This window comes from Semicossyphus pulcher, unplaced genomic scaffold (assembly GCF_022749685.1).
Source record: "Semicossyphus pulcher isolate SPU_LCO1_2020_fin unplaced genomic scaffold, fSemPul1.0.p SCAF_12, whole genome shotgun sequence".
In the NCBI taxonomy this organism is placed as follows: domain Eukaryota; kingdom Metazoa; phylum Chordata; class Actinopteri; order Labriformes; family Labridae; genus Semicossyphus; species Semicossyphus pulcher.
The window spans coordinates 26,435,192-26,448,656 of NW_027211626.1; the positions used below are offsets into that span (position 1 = coordinate 26,435,192).

Below are 13,465 nucleotides of genomic sequence, written 5' to 3' on the forward strand. Positions count from 1 at the left end.
CAGAAAGAATTAAGTGTGTTTGAATAAATATTTCTCTCTCGCCCTCTGGGAGACGTTTTTCTGGGATTACAGCGTCTCCACATCACAGCCGCTCAGCCATTAATCATCTTTACTCTGAAACATTTCACTTACTCGTCCAGTGTGTCACTTATAATCAACTGTCACACACTCCGGTTGGTGGAGCATTGTTCCCTAAGTCGCATTTAAAAACTTGATACAGTATTGTGTGGGTGTACTGTGACTCTTGTATTATGAACACAAACGGCTTAATTAAATCACAAATAAAAAGGCTTTAGCTCCCTGAGTACTCACACAGCAGTGTGATATAGCAAGTGTATATTTGACTACAACTGGATTGTTTTTGTAAATTAAACAGTTGGTGTTATTTCCATGGTGATAATGCCTGTTGTGGAGCAATCTCCTCTGGCTTTTCTCCTCTTTTTTCACAAGAAGTAAAATCCTGGAGATTAGTCGTCTTGGCAAATGGCCTGCATTGGCTCTCTGTCACTGTTTCACCACCCTTTGTTTAATCAGGCATTCTTCCATTCAGATAGGAATCACTGTGACAAAGTAGGAACGATAAGCATGAGTAATGATCATCTTAAGTCACGGGCAACGTTTTAAACCAGCGATACACGTACAGAAACGAGGGTCTCTTTTATGATTAAACACAGATTTTCATGCTCCCCAGATTCCATCAGATGTCGCACTAACCTTTAAGGGTAATTATGGTATTTTTAAACATGGGCCCTATTTTTTACACATTTGGGCTCTTGATGAAAAATAGGCACAAAAGGTTTTCAAACTGCTCCAGTCGATCTCTCCAGCTGGCAGCCATGAAACAGCCTGTAATGGCCGCAACGTAATCTTTGGGTTCAAATTTGCCAGATCGCAGCACTTCCAGTGAAAGTGCTTGTTTTTTATGTGTCTGACAACATTACAGGAAGGATCCCTAAAGAGATAGACCTTTCTGAGGAAGATGCTTTTATTTAACCTTACATCACTCTTTTTAAAGCCACCAGACTCCATGGACAAAAACAGCAATTTTACCTTGCATAAAGCAACATGGGAGTTTCTGGTCTAACGCTGTCTAAGCTGGTTTGCTTGTCTGTTTCCTTTTAAAACACACAAGTCACACAACAACACAAACAGGCAGCGGTAGACCAGCAACTCCAACAGTCTACAAGGAAAATTGCAGTTTTTCTCAATGGAGTTTGGTGGCTTTGAAGAGAGCGATATATAACGGCTGTTACTAGTTAAAAAAGGTCTGTCTCTGTAGGGATCCTTTCTGTAATGTTGTCAGACATTTAGAAGAACAATCTGAGCCTGTCAGTGGAAACAACAAGAACTTTTAGTGGACGACCTTTGATCTAAAGTTTTTGCCCCCAAGGATTAAGTTGCAGCCATTACAGCCCGTTTCACACACATATAAACACACTCACAGTTTTCCGTCTCTGTTCTCCTCCTACAGCGAGGTCGTCCTCTCCAACATCGACGTGGGCATCGCTGGCATCTGGGAGTGCCTGGTGACAAGTTCCCGTGGCAACACCACTCAGCAGATGGAGATAGTTGTTGTGGAGACGTCGGCACCGTACTGTCCCGCTGACAGAGTCACCAACAACAAGGGCGACTTCAGGTGAGTCACGTCCTGCCCGACCGTGTCGGTGCAGCTGGTCTCATCACACTTTCATAAATAAAGCAACAGTGTGACATTTTGGGAAATACATTCCTTTTGTTAATGAAAGGATAAAGTTGCAACGATGGATCGATTAGTTTGCAACTCTTACATTTATGGCCAAATGCAACATTTTCATAATCAATTAATCAGGTTGAAAATGCTCTGATTCCAGCCTCTTAAATGTGAATATTTTCTGGTTTCTTGCCTCCATTATGACAGTTTACTCAATATGTTGGGGTTTAAGATAAATAAGACATTTGAGGACATTATCTTATCCTATTAACACTGATCACTAAACACTTAGAAATAAACAAACAACAATACCACTCTTTTGCCTCTATAATACACACTGTGGCACAAAATCTAGTTTAATCTATATTAAAACAAAAATGTAAAACTGGTTTTATAGGAACAACAAGAAGAAGTTGATTTAGCCTTGAGATATTCTTGCTTTTAACTACGTGTTCACGAGTGCATGATGGCTGCCCCGCGTTCCCTGCGTCTGATTGGAGCGTCGGCTGTGCACGTTCTCAAAAATTAAAGCTACACGGACACGAACTGCAGTCTGCACATGAACAGTAGGGGCAGTGTGGAGGCAGAGGGGATGTGACAGGGTCAACACAGCATCAGGGACAACAATGGCAGAAAGTTCTGAAGACAAGCTGATAGACCGAGTCCTCAATTATCCACATCTGTACGATGTGTCATTGCCACTGCACAGAGACAAACATGCCTGTCAAACAGCTGCAGACAGATAAGTTCTGTGTTAGAAGTCGACGTGGAAACCTGCAAAACTAAATGGGAACAAGTCCGGGACCGTTACGTCCGTGCACGGAGGAACATGTTGGAGAGACGGAGCGGGGACGGGGATGTGTTCTGTCCACCGAACACACAAAAGCTGTTTCTGCTGTGATCTCAGACTGAACATCACAGTAACCTCCTCGAGTGTCTCCATGTCTGTTGTTTACATCCCGCACTTACGGTAGCTGCATACAGCCTGAGCTCTCTGGTGTGCCCTCTAGAGGTATCCTCCAGTAACACACGTAGTGCTGAGACAAGTATGTGAACAATTACCTTCATGACGCAGACGGTTGTGTACGTGAAGCAAGGTTAAAAAGCACATATATCTCTACAAACTGCTGACCTGAACAGCAGTTGTGATACCGTGCGCTGCATGTGTAGGTATACAGGGCCGTTGTGCAGAGTGAGACAGAGAACACTTGTCTTCATGACTGAGGAAGAAGCACAACACATCCCCTCCCTCCATGAATCCTCTTTTTCCTGCCCTCCACTCTGTGTGACCACTTTGAAACCTTGCACACACACCCTCTCTCTCCTCCCCTGTGGGGGCGTGCAGTGGTCGTGTACGATCTTTTGTAGCCGCTGTACCTCACCGCCCTCCTCCAGTGCTGCAGGCACACAGGCTTTGTTTCTGTCGGAGCGCTGGAGTAATGGGCTGGAAAATGAGCCCCCTTTTTTGTTGGGGGTGAAATTAACGCCATTTATTACTAAGTAGCTGCTGCTGCTGGAGCAAGGTGGATGGAGAGGGAGGAAAGAAGAGGACGGGGTGGGGGGCAGCACGATGGCAGGTCTCTACCCTCAGAACAGATTACCGGCCTCCTGAGTGCCGCGCTCCTTTATTTTCATTTAGGTTAAGTCAAAATGTTGCAACATGAAGCACTCATTTCTGCACACGAAACATAAGACACGTTTTCCTGTTATAGTGAACACAAACGATCTTTCCTCAGGCTTCAGAAGCACAGAAGGAAGAGCTTTAATTTGAAACCAAACCTGGAGCTCTTTTATTACCCGGGAAGTGGAGGCTAATGTGATGGACTCTGACTGTTTGGCTGACTCTTTACACTCTAATGAGCTTTATTTCATTGAAACACTAACAGGCGTTAACCCAGAAAATGAACATTTTCCATTTCCCCGTGAAACCCCCCCCGGCTCATATCGCCGGTTGGTCAGCAGAGCAGTTTCAGAGTTCGGCTCTTGATGACGTTATTTACAAAGTCTCATTTCTTGCTTCAGAGGTGACTTCAGTGAACTTTTCGTGGCCGTATGAACAACGCTGGTAATTACTCTTTTAAGATGAACTTTCCCTCAGGAAGGAACAGGCAGCAGAAGGTTTGTCCTGAATATAAACATCCTTCTCATTTGTTTTCCATCTGTGCTGCTACAGAAATGTAGCACTGCAATTTAATACATTTGGAGGACTTGTGAGAGAGATTAAACTGCAAAGGTCGAGATATCTGGACCTTAAGGCCACAGTACATCAGAGGTTACTGTTTACACCAGGCAGTTTACAAGGAAATGATCTAATTCAATGTTCAAAATGCTTACATCCTCCGCCAAGGTCTTGTTGGTCAACTCTTCCTACTCCTTTGACATGTAGTACTGTGTGTTTAGGTACCTGAGAGCATCTATTGCTGATTTTAGAATTTGATTTGATGTACTTACTGATGCCGAGCAGATGAAGCAAATGAAGCTGCATTCAAACATCTGTTGGGAGAAAGAGTTGCAGAGCATGTAGAGATTGTTTAGGTGGCTTTTAGTCTTGTGTAGTTACGGTAAGGTAGCTGTCATTTACACTTTAATAGATACATATGAATTAAAAAATCCATATATGCTTCTGCTCTCCAGAGCAGACTCTTTCAGTTTATACTCATAGTGAACATGTCTACATAAAATACTTATCTCACAATTTAGAGGGTTTTTTATCTTATTAACTTGGTTGACTTAACTTCGCTAATAAGTGAAACCAGAACTACCATGGTTTTATTTGTGTTTAAAAGGTGATACAATAGTTGGGCCTGTGGGCAAGTAATGTTACCGATCAATGGCGAAACACCGGGTAACACTGGAAACGACTACTGCAGCAAGTCTAGTGTTGGGTAACGTCACCTCTAAAAGTAACTCATTGTGACTCGTTCCACATGTTATATCATCAGGACGGCGTGTAGCTTGCTGTACGTCTACCTTTGAATGTATCGACTCTACCGTCTCTGCGTCGCCTCGTTTACGGCCCATAATCTGTAACTCTGCAGCCTGATAACAGGAATGACAGACGCAGTATAACCTTTACAGCTCTTTATGATGCTAACAGTCTGACAGTGAACTGGGCACAGCTGTTTCCATGACAACAATACAACACAGGCTCTTAGTCCCACCAGTGTTGTGGAGCTGTGTTTAGCTGCAGATGCTTCTTCACATTTGAAGTCGAGCTCTTCATAGCTGACGAGCACTTCTCCTCCAGACACAGCTTACATTTCACCGTCATGTTGTTCTCGTCCCTTTCACCCAAACATTCAGAATAATGTGAATATTTACAGAAAGTAAACGCTGTCCTCTCTGACAGCTCGCTAGCTGAGTTAGCTAGCTACGCATGCGCACTGACACAGCTGTGTTTACTTTCTGAGAGAAACAGAAACAGAGCTTCAGGGAGTTTCTGTTTCTGCGACAAAAGGAAAAGAGAAATATGGCAATTTATTTTCCAGTAACAGATTACTGTTTATGAAAAAGTAACTAAATAATGGATAACTTGACTTGCAGAACTAACGCGTTACGTTACATAAAAGTAATTCGAGTACACTCACTGATTACTTAGTAACGCATAAACCCCAACACTGAGCAAGTCAAACAGTCAAGCTCCAAGTACTGAATCCCACAATCCCAAACATTCATTCCTACATGATCCCTTGTTTGTAACAAAAGCTTTGTGTTTTAAACATTTCATCTCAAAGGTATAACCTCCAAATAAGCAAATCATGTCCTTTCAGGCTTTACAAAGCTGATCCAGAGCCACAGAATACATTAACCAGCTGTTTCCACAGGCTGAGTGCTCCCCCCATGAGTGCGTCTGGAAGTGCTTTTTGTAATTAAACAACAAATGTTTTGTTATGTTGTGCAAAAGTTTGGAAAAACAATAAAGTTGATTAATAAAGTTAGTATATAAAGTTAATTAAGTCAGAAGTCATCAGCACATTGTTTCACAATCAAGTATCAGAATCTGGCAGTCCTCTGCAAAAATAATTAGAGCCTGCTGTAAATCAAATATGCAAATTAATAATTTCCTAAGTACAGGGAGGATGAAATCACCATCTGCTGCAGTAAGTGACGATAACTCACTTCACTGCTGATCATCAGAGATATCTTGTGTGGCAGGTGGCCCAAGACGTTAGCCGGCATCCTGGCCTTCCTGCCCTGCGCTCCCGGCACCTTTGGCTCCGCCCCCCACCCCTCCGGCAGCGCTCCTCGCCCCTCCGGTCAGAGGGAGAAGAAGGCGTGGCGTCGCTGTGACCGCGCTGGCCGCTGGGCTGAGGAGGACTACACTCAGTGTCCATACGCCAGCGAGCTGACCCGCCTGCTGCACGAGCTCACACAGGTAACCAGGATTCTGTTTCACACTGTTTTCCTGTGTCAGTGAGTCACTTCTCACTGTCAGGTTTACAATGACATGGACTGTAACATGTTTGCTTACTCAGAAGATTTGATAACTTGATATTCCCTGAACACAGAAGCTAACATCTCTACTGATTCATCTGTAGCCTGAAGGTCACATCATTGCATGTGAGCCTTTCTATACATAACACAAACAGAGCTGTTTCATCGACATTACTCCTGGGAATACTGCGACACATTAAAGTACCAACAGGAATAACTACATGCATGGTGTCACAGTGATGTATTATTTATTATATCTTGTCAAAGCTGCTTCATGTCGCTGTGGTAGACTGCGTCTTCACTCAGTTTGATGTTTTATCTTTTCATTTCAGATAACTATTAACACCACCAATGCTCAGCCGTTGGGCCAGCAGTTAGTGGCCTTCACCAGCAGGGCGGCTCACTTTAATGATGTCATGGATGTCATCTTTGTCACACACCTGGTGGAGAGGCTGACGAGGCTGGTGGAGAAACGGAGAGATGTAAGAGTGAACACACCTCAGCAGATTTACTTTACAACATGTCACAAGTCTTAATTCATGACGAAGCAGGGTTCTTTCACCATCACACCTTTACGGTTCACACACATCCCCATTCTGAAAAAGAAACTGTGACCTAAAGGCATTTAACTTAATATAATTTAATGATAATGAAAACATGTTTTCAACCAGAGTCCGACTCTCACAGCTGGAAATCTCACTAAATCTCTGGCGCTCAAACGAGACTTTAGAGTAAACAAACATGGCGGACGACAGGCAGGGAGAATTGGTGCTGATAGTTTTTGGACTTTTAACTGAAAATTCAGGAAGAAAAAAGAACAAAATGTGTATGAAGTCGTGGAGACGGCGTGAACACGGGCTGTACGTGTTACTTTATGTTGCACGTTGGCTTTTGTTGCCATGGCTGTGGTTCCTTCCTTCTTCAGTGAGCTTGCTTCCTGATTGGTTCCATGTGCAGATCCACAGAGAGCATGCTCGGCTGTCCTCGTGGTTTCCCACACACAACAGGATATCAGATCGTAAATATTCAACATGTTTAATATTTACGATCTTGTTGGCCGATTGGACTGGTGCCTATAAATATTAGCATCTGGTTCAGTGCGCCCTAAAGCATCCCTTGCTTTATTGTGTAGTTCACTCTCAATAGGAACCCAATCTACAAAATGAACATGCTTGAACTGAAACTAGAGACTGAGTAAATGAAATAGATGAAGTGAAAAAAAGGCTCATTTTCTCATGGATTTAATTACAATCAGACGTGTTTTTGCAACCAGCGGAGTCGCCTCCTGCTGGCCACAAGAGGCACCTCTGCATCGTCTTCACTTCTCAGACCTGAAGGCTTTGTCCGTTTGTCAGTGGTTCCGATTTGATGTAGTTATGACTTGACTTTCCTCGTCCATTGCCTCATGTTTTTCATAGTTTTCTTGCACATACTTGTCAGCTCACTTTGAGATAAAAACAACTTCTGGACAACCTCGACATTGAGCAATCAGAAAAGGACGCTTCAGTGCACATGGAGAGACGGACATGTTAACATGCTGCTGTTCTGGCTTCAATCCTTAAATCGATTCCAGACAGCTTAACTTTTCACCTCATGCTCTCCTCCTGCTCATGATGGCTTTGGACCTGAATGACAATCATGGTTATGAAGATGCATCTGTTTTTGGGTTGAGCTGTGCTTGACCTTGAATGAACGCCTCGCCTGCCTGAGGCTGGAGGCGGGAGGGCTTCGTGTCCCGATGAAGGTCAGGTTGTATGAGGGGACGGTGTTGAGCTTAGTCAGTGAAAAGAATCAATATTAGCTCTCACTTGACCAATTACTGTTCATAGGTCAGCTGGGAGGAGATATTATTAGAAGATACTTAGAGTTTTATCATTCCTAAGACAAAGCTAATGAGACCACCCTCGTTCATCCAATAAAGAACAGTCAAATGAGGCAACAATGAAAAGTACAGTAAGTAAATAGCGACGTGCCATCCCATGGAAGCGATTAGGCCCCATTGGAGCTGCTAATCTAAATTAAATCTGCCTATAATGAATGAAGCCACCATTGCCTCCCTCGCAGTTCTGACTGGAGATTATAAATGTGCCTGTTGTTGAGGGTATGATTGATGTGCATGATGAGTCTGCCTCTCAGAGTGTGTGTGGGCTTTGTGCATACAGTTGCGTACATGTCTGCTTGTGCTCCTGCAGCTCGGGGACTACATATCAGACATAGCCAGTAACATGATGCTGGTGGAGGAGCACATCCTGTGGATGGCGCAGAACGAGGCCCGAGCGTGCACGCGCATCGTCCAGTGTGTGGAGCGTATCGCTGACCTGGCGCTGACCGGAGACAACCAGGTCATCTCTAAGGTACATACGCACTCTGAGACCGTAACACTGATACTCAGGACCACACTCAGGCAGGGCAAAGGTTGATTATCTGACTAAATGTCCCACAGCTTCACCTCTTTTCTTGCAGCCCAGAATAATGAGAAGTTAATCTGGCTCCAGCAGATAGCTGGAATAAGGCATGAGAAAGATAAATTGCTTCCTTTGTTTCTTCTTGCTTCCGTCTATTTTTTAACCTCTGAGCTGTCACTGGGGATAAAAGCTTCTGCTTAATGACTAATACTAAGATTCTCTACCCTCCTCTCTCTCTATCCCCCGCCCCCCAGGTATCTGCTAACATAGCTCTGGAGGCCTTTCTGATCCGGCCCTCTAACTTTCTCGGCCTGTCCTGCACGGCACTTCAGCGGCCCCCCTCCTCTGCCCCCTCGCCAATCCCTGACAGCCGCTCTCACAGTGACAAGGACACAAGCAGAGATAGTGATGCTGAGGAGGAGTCGTTGCTCAACTTTAAATGCCACACTGTCAACAGCAGCGGCTCACCGGCCAGCCAGCTCAGCAAGGTAAGTCTCAGGTTAATAGATGGTGTGAAACTCTCTAAATTATGCGACTCCACTCTTTTCTGTCCTCGGCTCTTTTTGTAAAACCCACAGAATCCAGCCCGAGGTCAGGAGGGTTTGTTTTCCTGACACTGTGTTTGAGTGCAGGAGCGGGAGAAGAAGGAGAGAAGATGTTGCAACTGTGCGATGAGAGCAAGAGTGTAGCCATTTTTTATGCGGTGCCGTAATATACAAGGTCAATGCAGAGACAGAAATATGCACTGGGAAACTCAGGTCATCCTTGGCAATCTTTTATTTCTGTTTAATGTGTTTATTTTGGGTTCATGCCGCTGGGGAAAGTCAGATTTCAGCCGACCTGGGACATACAGTTGTTGGTGTCCATCAGAGAAATCCTGGTACTGATCCTAGCTTTGCTCAACACACTGGGCACTGGTCAGCCTCAAGGAGCTGGAAGCAGCAGCAGAGTTCATCCAGACACAGCTCAGGAGGAGGAGGGGAAACTAAACAAGCTGTGAGGGTTTGATTTTCAAATGTCTCTGGAAGAGTGAATATCCCTGGGTTATGTTTAACCAACCGAACAAAGCACAAATGTTCCTGTAGTCAAACTTGCACAAGACTAAAATTGTCTTTGCTTTTGGTCAGAACACATCATAACGGAGGAGAAAGAAAGCAACTGAGGTAGAAGTAAAATATTGGACGGGGAGAACAGCTTGTGCAGCAGCTCGTGGGCACAGTAAAATGAATTCTCCAACCCCACACAGCTGAAGCATGTGAGAAGGATTACCACCTGCCCTTAAGTCTGCTGCTGCCTATTCCTCCCTGTGAGATGACACCCTGTTTGGGTTTGTTGGCATGCTATAACTCAGCTGCTGATAGGTGGGGTTGTCGTGGGGGCTGGACCAGCAAATAGGACAGTAATCTGGGAGTCAGTGGATGTTGGCCACTCCCCTATGATGAATAAGATGGCCTTGCGTCCCTGTCACTTTAAATCAGCGAGTCCCCCTCCGTGGCTCCGGTTGTGTCTGTCCCAAATGACAAACACCCCGTCAGCAGAGGAGGGGGCACGGTGCTCCTGCAGACGGCAGACGAGACATTCGGCTCCCCTGGCACTAAAGTGGCAGAGTTGTGCAACCTTTGAACAGTTCGCACCCTCCAGCTATTCAGTACACCGAAGAATTCACGCAGTGTGTGTGTGTGAGTGTGCACTGTCTGTGTGTGTTAGTGTGTGTGTCGGCAGGAGAGAGTGTACGCATGTGTGTTTGTCCTTCAGTCTGCGTGCTTATTACATTTCCTTCATCTTCTCCTCTGCTGAGTCGGTGTCAGGTCTCTGAGGTTTTGTCAGCAATTACGGCACTTAATTCTCGCTCCAGGCTGTGTGTACATCGTGTGCATACATGTATGCATGCATTTCTAGATGCTGAGCTAAGTCGGCTGCATCGTGGGGAGGACAACACAGGCCATTCCACCAATGTGCTCAAAATCACCTCCTGATGATTTCCAGATTAGGAGAAACATTTATTCTGGTGAGAACATGTCTTCACTCCTGCACTTCTGGGTTTAATGGTTTCCTGCTCAAGCTGAATCCAGATTTTATTTGTTATTGTTGTTTATTCTGTGCCACAGCCATGTTGCACTGTGTGTCCTTGATTGTTTGCACACAAAACTCTGTGGATTTGTCTTTTTCTAGTTCCTGTAAATATGAGGTTATTTGGTGATCTGTGCTGCAGTCGGCTTCTGATCTGTGCCTCATTTCAAAAAGGAGTCTTCCTCTTAAAGTGGCTGTGAGAAGCTGTGTTGTGACCAAGTCATCTTTGCTCAAGTCCCAAGTAAGTTTTAAGTCATTTGGTCCAAGTCTCAAGCAAGTCTCAAGTCTTTTTTTCTTCGGCAAGTCAAGTCAAGTCGAGTCCTTAGTTAAGTCAAGTCAAGTCGCTTTTCTTCCACCCAACATCCAGCACTCTTACCTGTAGTCTCCGGTCTTTATAAAGAGAAAAGACAAGGTGTTAGCAGCTCGTCTAATGATGATATCATTGGCCAGTTTATATAACCTGTTCAAAAAGTATGACAGTGAATTGTATCTGTAGTATCTTGGCACAGACGCAGCCCTGACGATGGTCTGCTCTGAGACCGTATTGAGTAGTAACGAGTACGACTGATGAGGCTTCTCTTTGGGGAAAAACATCAGGTAGCAGGGGCCTTTGATATTGCGTGTTGCAATAGCGAGGAGTTTAACTGACAGCACGTCCTATAGGGGAAGGGAACATATCCGACCTAACTGCAGTTCCTGACTATCCTCCTGAAATCATGTGTATCATTGTTAAAGTGTAAGAGTTGTACATGTGTAGTTTTTACATTAGAAATAAACAGCAGGCACTGAGAGCTTCATGTGGTGAAATAAATGCATTAATTTACATATTAACACAATGACTTTCTGCTCTATTCCAGTGTTGTTGTTTTTTACAGTAATAACTCTCCAGATATAACTTCATAACCACCTTTGTGATCACCTTTTCTCTCCACCTGGAGCTGAGTCAGCTTACTTAAAGAAAGCCTGGGTATGGTGACCTTGCTTCAGAGTACAGCCCTCTGATTCTCACAATAACACAGCACTTTTGCTGTTTGCCATTGTCACGCGATGAATCACCTGGAATCAGTTATTCCGCACCACTCTTAAACAGTCTGGTGGCGGCCATGTTACTTGCTGTGTAGGCTTCTGTTCAAGAGGAAACAACAGGTAGAAATGTTTTCCAGAGGAACAAGTTGATGTTTTTGGGGGGCTAAAAAATGATGCTATTTGACCGTTGCATAGACTGATGGCTGATAGTACATCCTGCATTTTAGGCCGTATCAGAGGCATGTCTAATTCCTGATATCAGTGTGCTGCCAGTGACAACTCTCTCTCCATGTGAAGCAAGAGACATGTCTGTGTATTAAAAGAGGATGACGTGCTGTGTAACTGCTGCTTCACATTATCACTCATATCCTGCCTGTATCACCTGTGTCTGCAGTACAAAGCTCTGCTATTATGTACACATTACTGACTCAGCACAGTGATGGAGCTTATTACTGGATCACTGTAATGCTGCTTTGGAGGAACCATAATAACGCGAAGCAGGGCAGCAGAACATTAGAGGCCAAAGCCACACTGTATCTCCATTAAGTTAATCTTGATTTAACAAGGCGCGCAGACGAAGAGCATCACATAAATGAAGCACCCAAATTACAGCAGGAGTCTGGGGGTGGAGAGAGGGTGTCACACATTCAATTCCAATCGCACTCAAAAGGTGCTTCACTTGAATGTTGTCGGAGGAAGACTAAGACATTAACCCAAGAGGACAACAGTAAACAATAAAAGAGGTGTCACTGGATGGAATCAGAGCCAACCAGCTGGCTTCTGCTGTGGAAAATGTGCTGCTATTATTCTGCATTTGGCAGTAATTTCAGGGGAACAGCCAGAGGAACTCTTGCTTTTTAAAGACTTAATATATTTTTTTTAAAAAGTAGTGGAAAGGTCAGTTTTTGTGCTTGAGATGAAGAAGTTTAATACTTTTTCCACCTCATTTAGCCGCAGAATGACCACAGCTCGTGCTCCCTGAGCAACTCACACTCTCACACCTCCGAGCGGCCCGGTATCCTCCGCTGCTGCTGCTCTGCAACAGCTGTGAGGCACTGAGAGCACTTTAATGGTAATTGTTAAGGGACAGGAAAGTGACTTCAGCAGCCTATAAAGGGGCTCTAATCTATTCAAGCTATCATCACCCTGCAACAATATCTCTCTATCTCTCCGCCCTCCTCTCTACCTTTCACAGGGCATGTGGGAAAAACTTCACCAATTCCTGATTACCTGTGAAAGTCTCATAGGCCGAGTACCTGAGCACCAGCGCTGGCAACCACACAGACGAGAGACTTATTGTTTCAAGAGTGAATTTATTATTCAATGATTGAATTTAGATTTTCCAAAGCCTGTAGAATATCTGACGGAGAGACTGTTATGCAGCATTTATGCTTAGGCATTTTAGGTCTGTATAAAATTGTATACATGTATAAAAACCACAAGCAAAAAATAGCTTTCTGGCCCTGAATCTGTGGATGAGACATTCATTCATCTTCCTGTTATCTGTCGGGAGGCTTCTTCAGTGTTTGCTTCCTCAAGTGCACTTTTTTATTAAGCTGCTACTTTACAAAGCAAATCAAGTTAAACAATCTGTGCGTGTGTGTGCAGTGTGCAATGTACTGAAATGAAATTAATAATCAATTTTAATCTCACAATGCAAATATCAAGGCTCTACCGAGCCATGAGCATCTGTGCAATCAGCTGAATACAGTGTTACAGTATTAAGCTGCCTATATGAAAGAATCCTTCCTTTAATAATGCTCTGTCAACACGTTCTCAATTCCCGCTCGTCATATACAACAGCTTGGTCAGGGGCCCATCTATGTCTATCTATGTGCAC

The 13,465-nt window shown here is 44.2% G+C and overlaps 1 protein-coding gene across 1 annotated transcript in view; it reads left to right on the forward strand.

The window, feature by feature from the left end:
* Nucleotides 1-13,465, forward strand: part of LOC138588487 (adhesion G protein-coupled receptor A3) — a 207,760-nt gene that overhangs the window by 77,934 nt on the left and 116,361 nt on the right. The window contains exons 8-12 of the mRNA XM_069658635.1: nt 1,472-1,636; nt 5,846-6,065; nt 6,457-6,606; nt 8,317-8,478; nt 8,784-9,017. Coding sequence (XP_069514736.1) covers nt 1,472-1,636; nt 5,846-6,065; nt 6,457-6,606; nt 8,317-8,478; nt 8,784-9,017 — 931 coding nt within the window. The remainder of the gene's footprint in view (nt 1-1,471; nt 1,637-5,845; nt 6,066-6,456; nt 6,607-8,316; nt 8,479-8,783; nt 9,018-13,465) is intronic.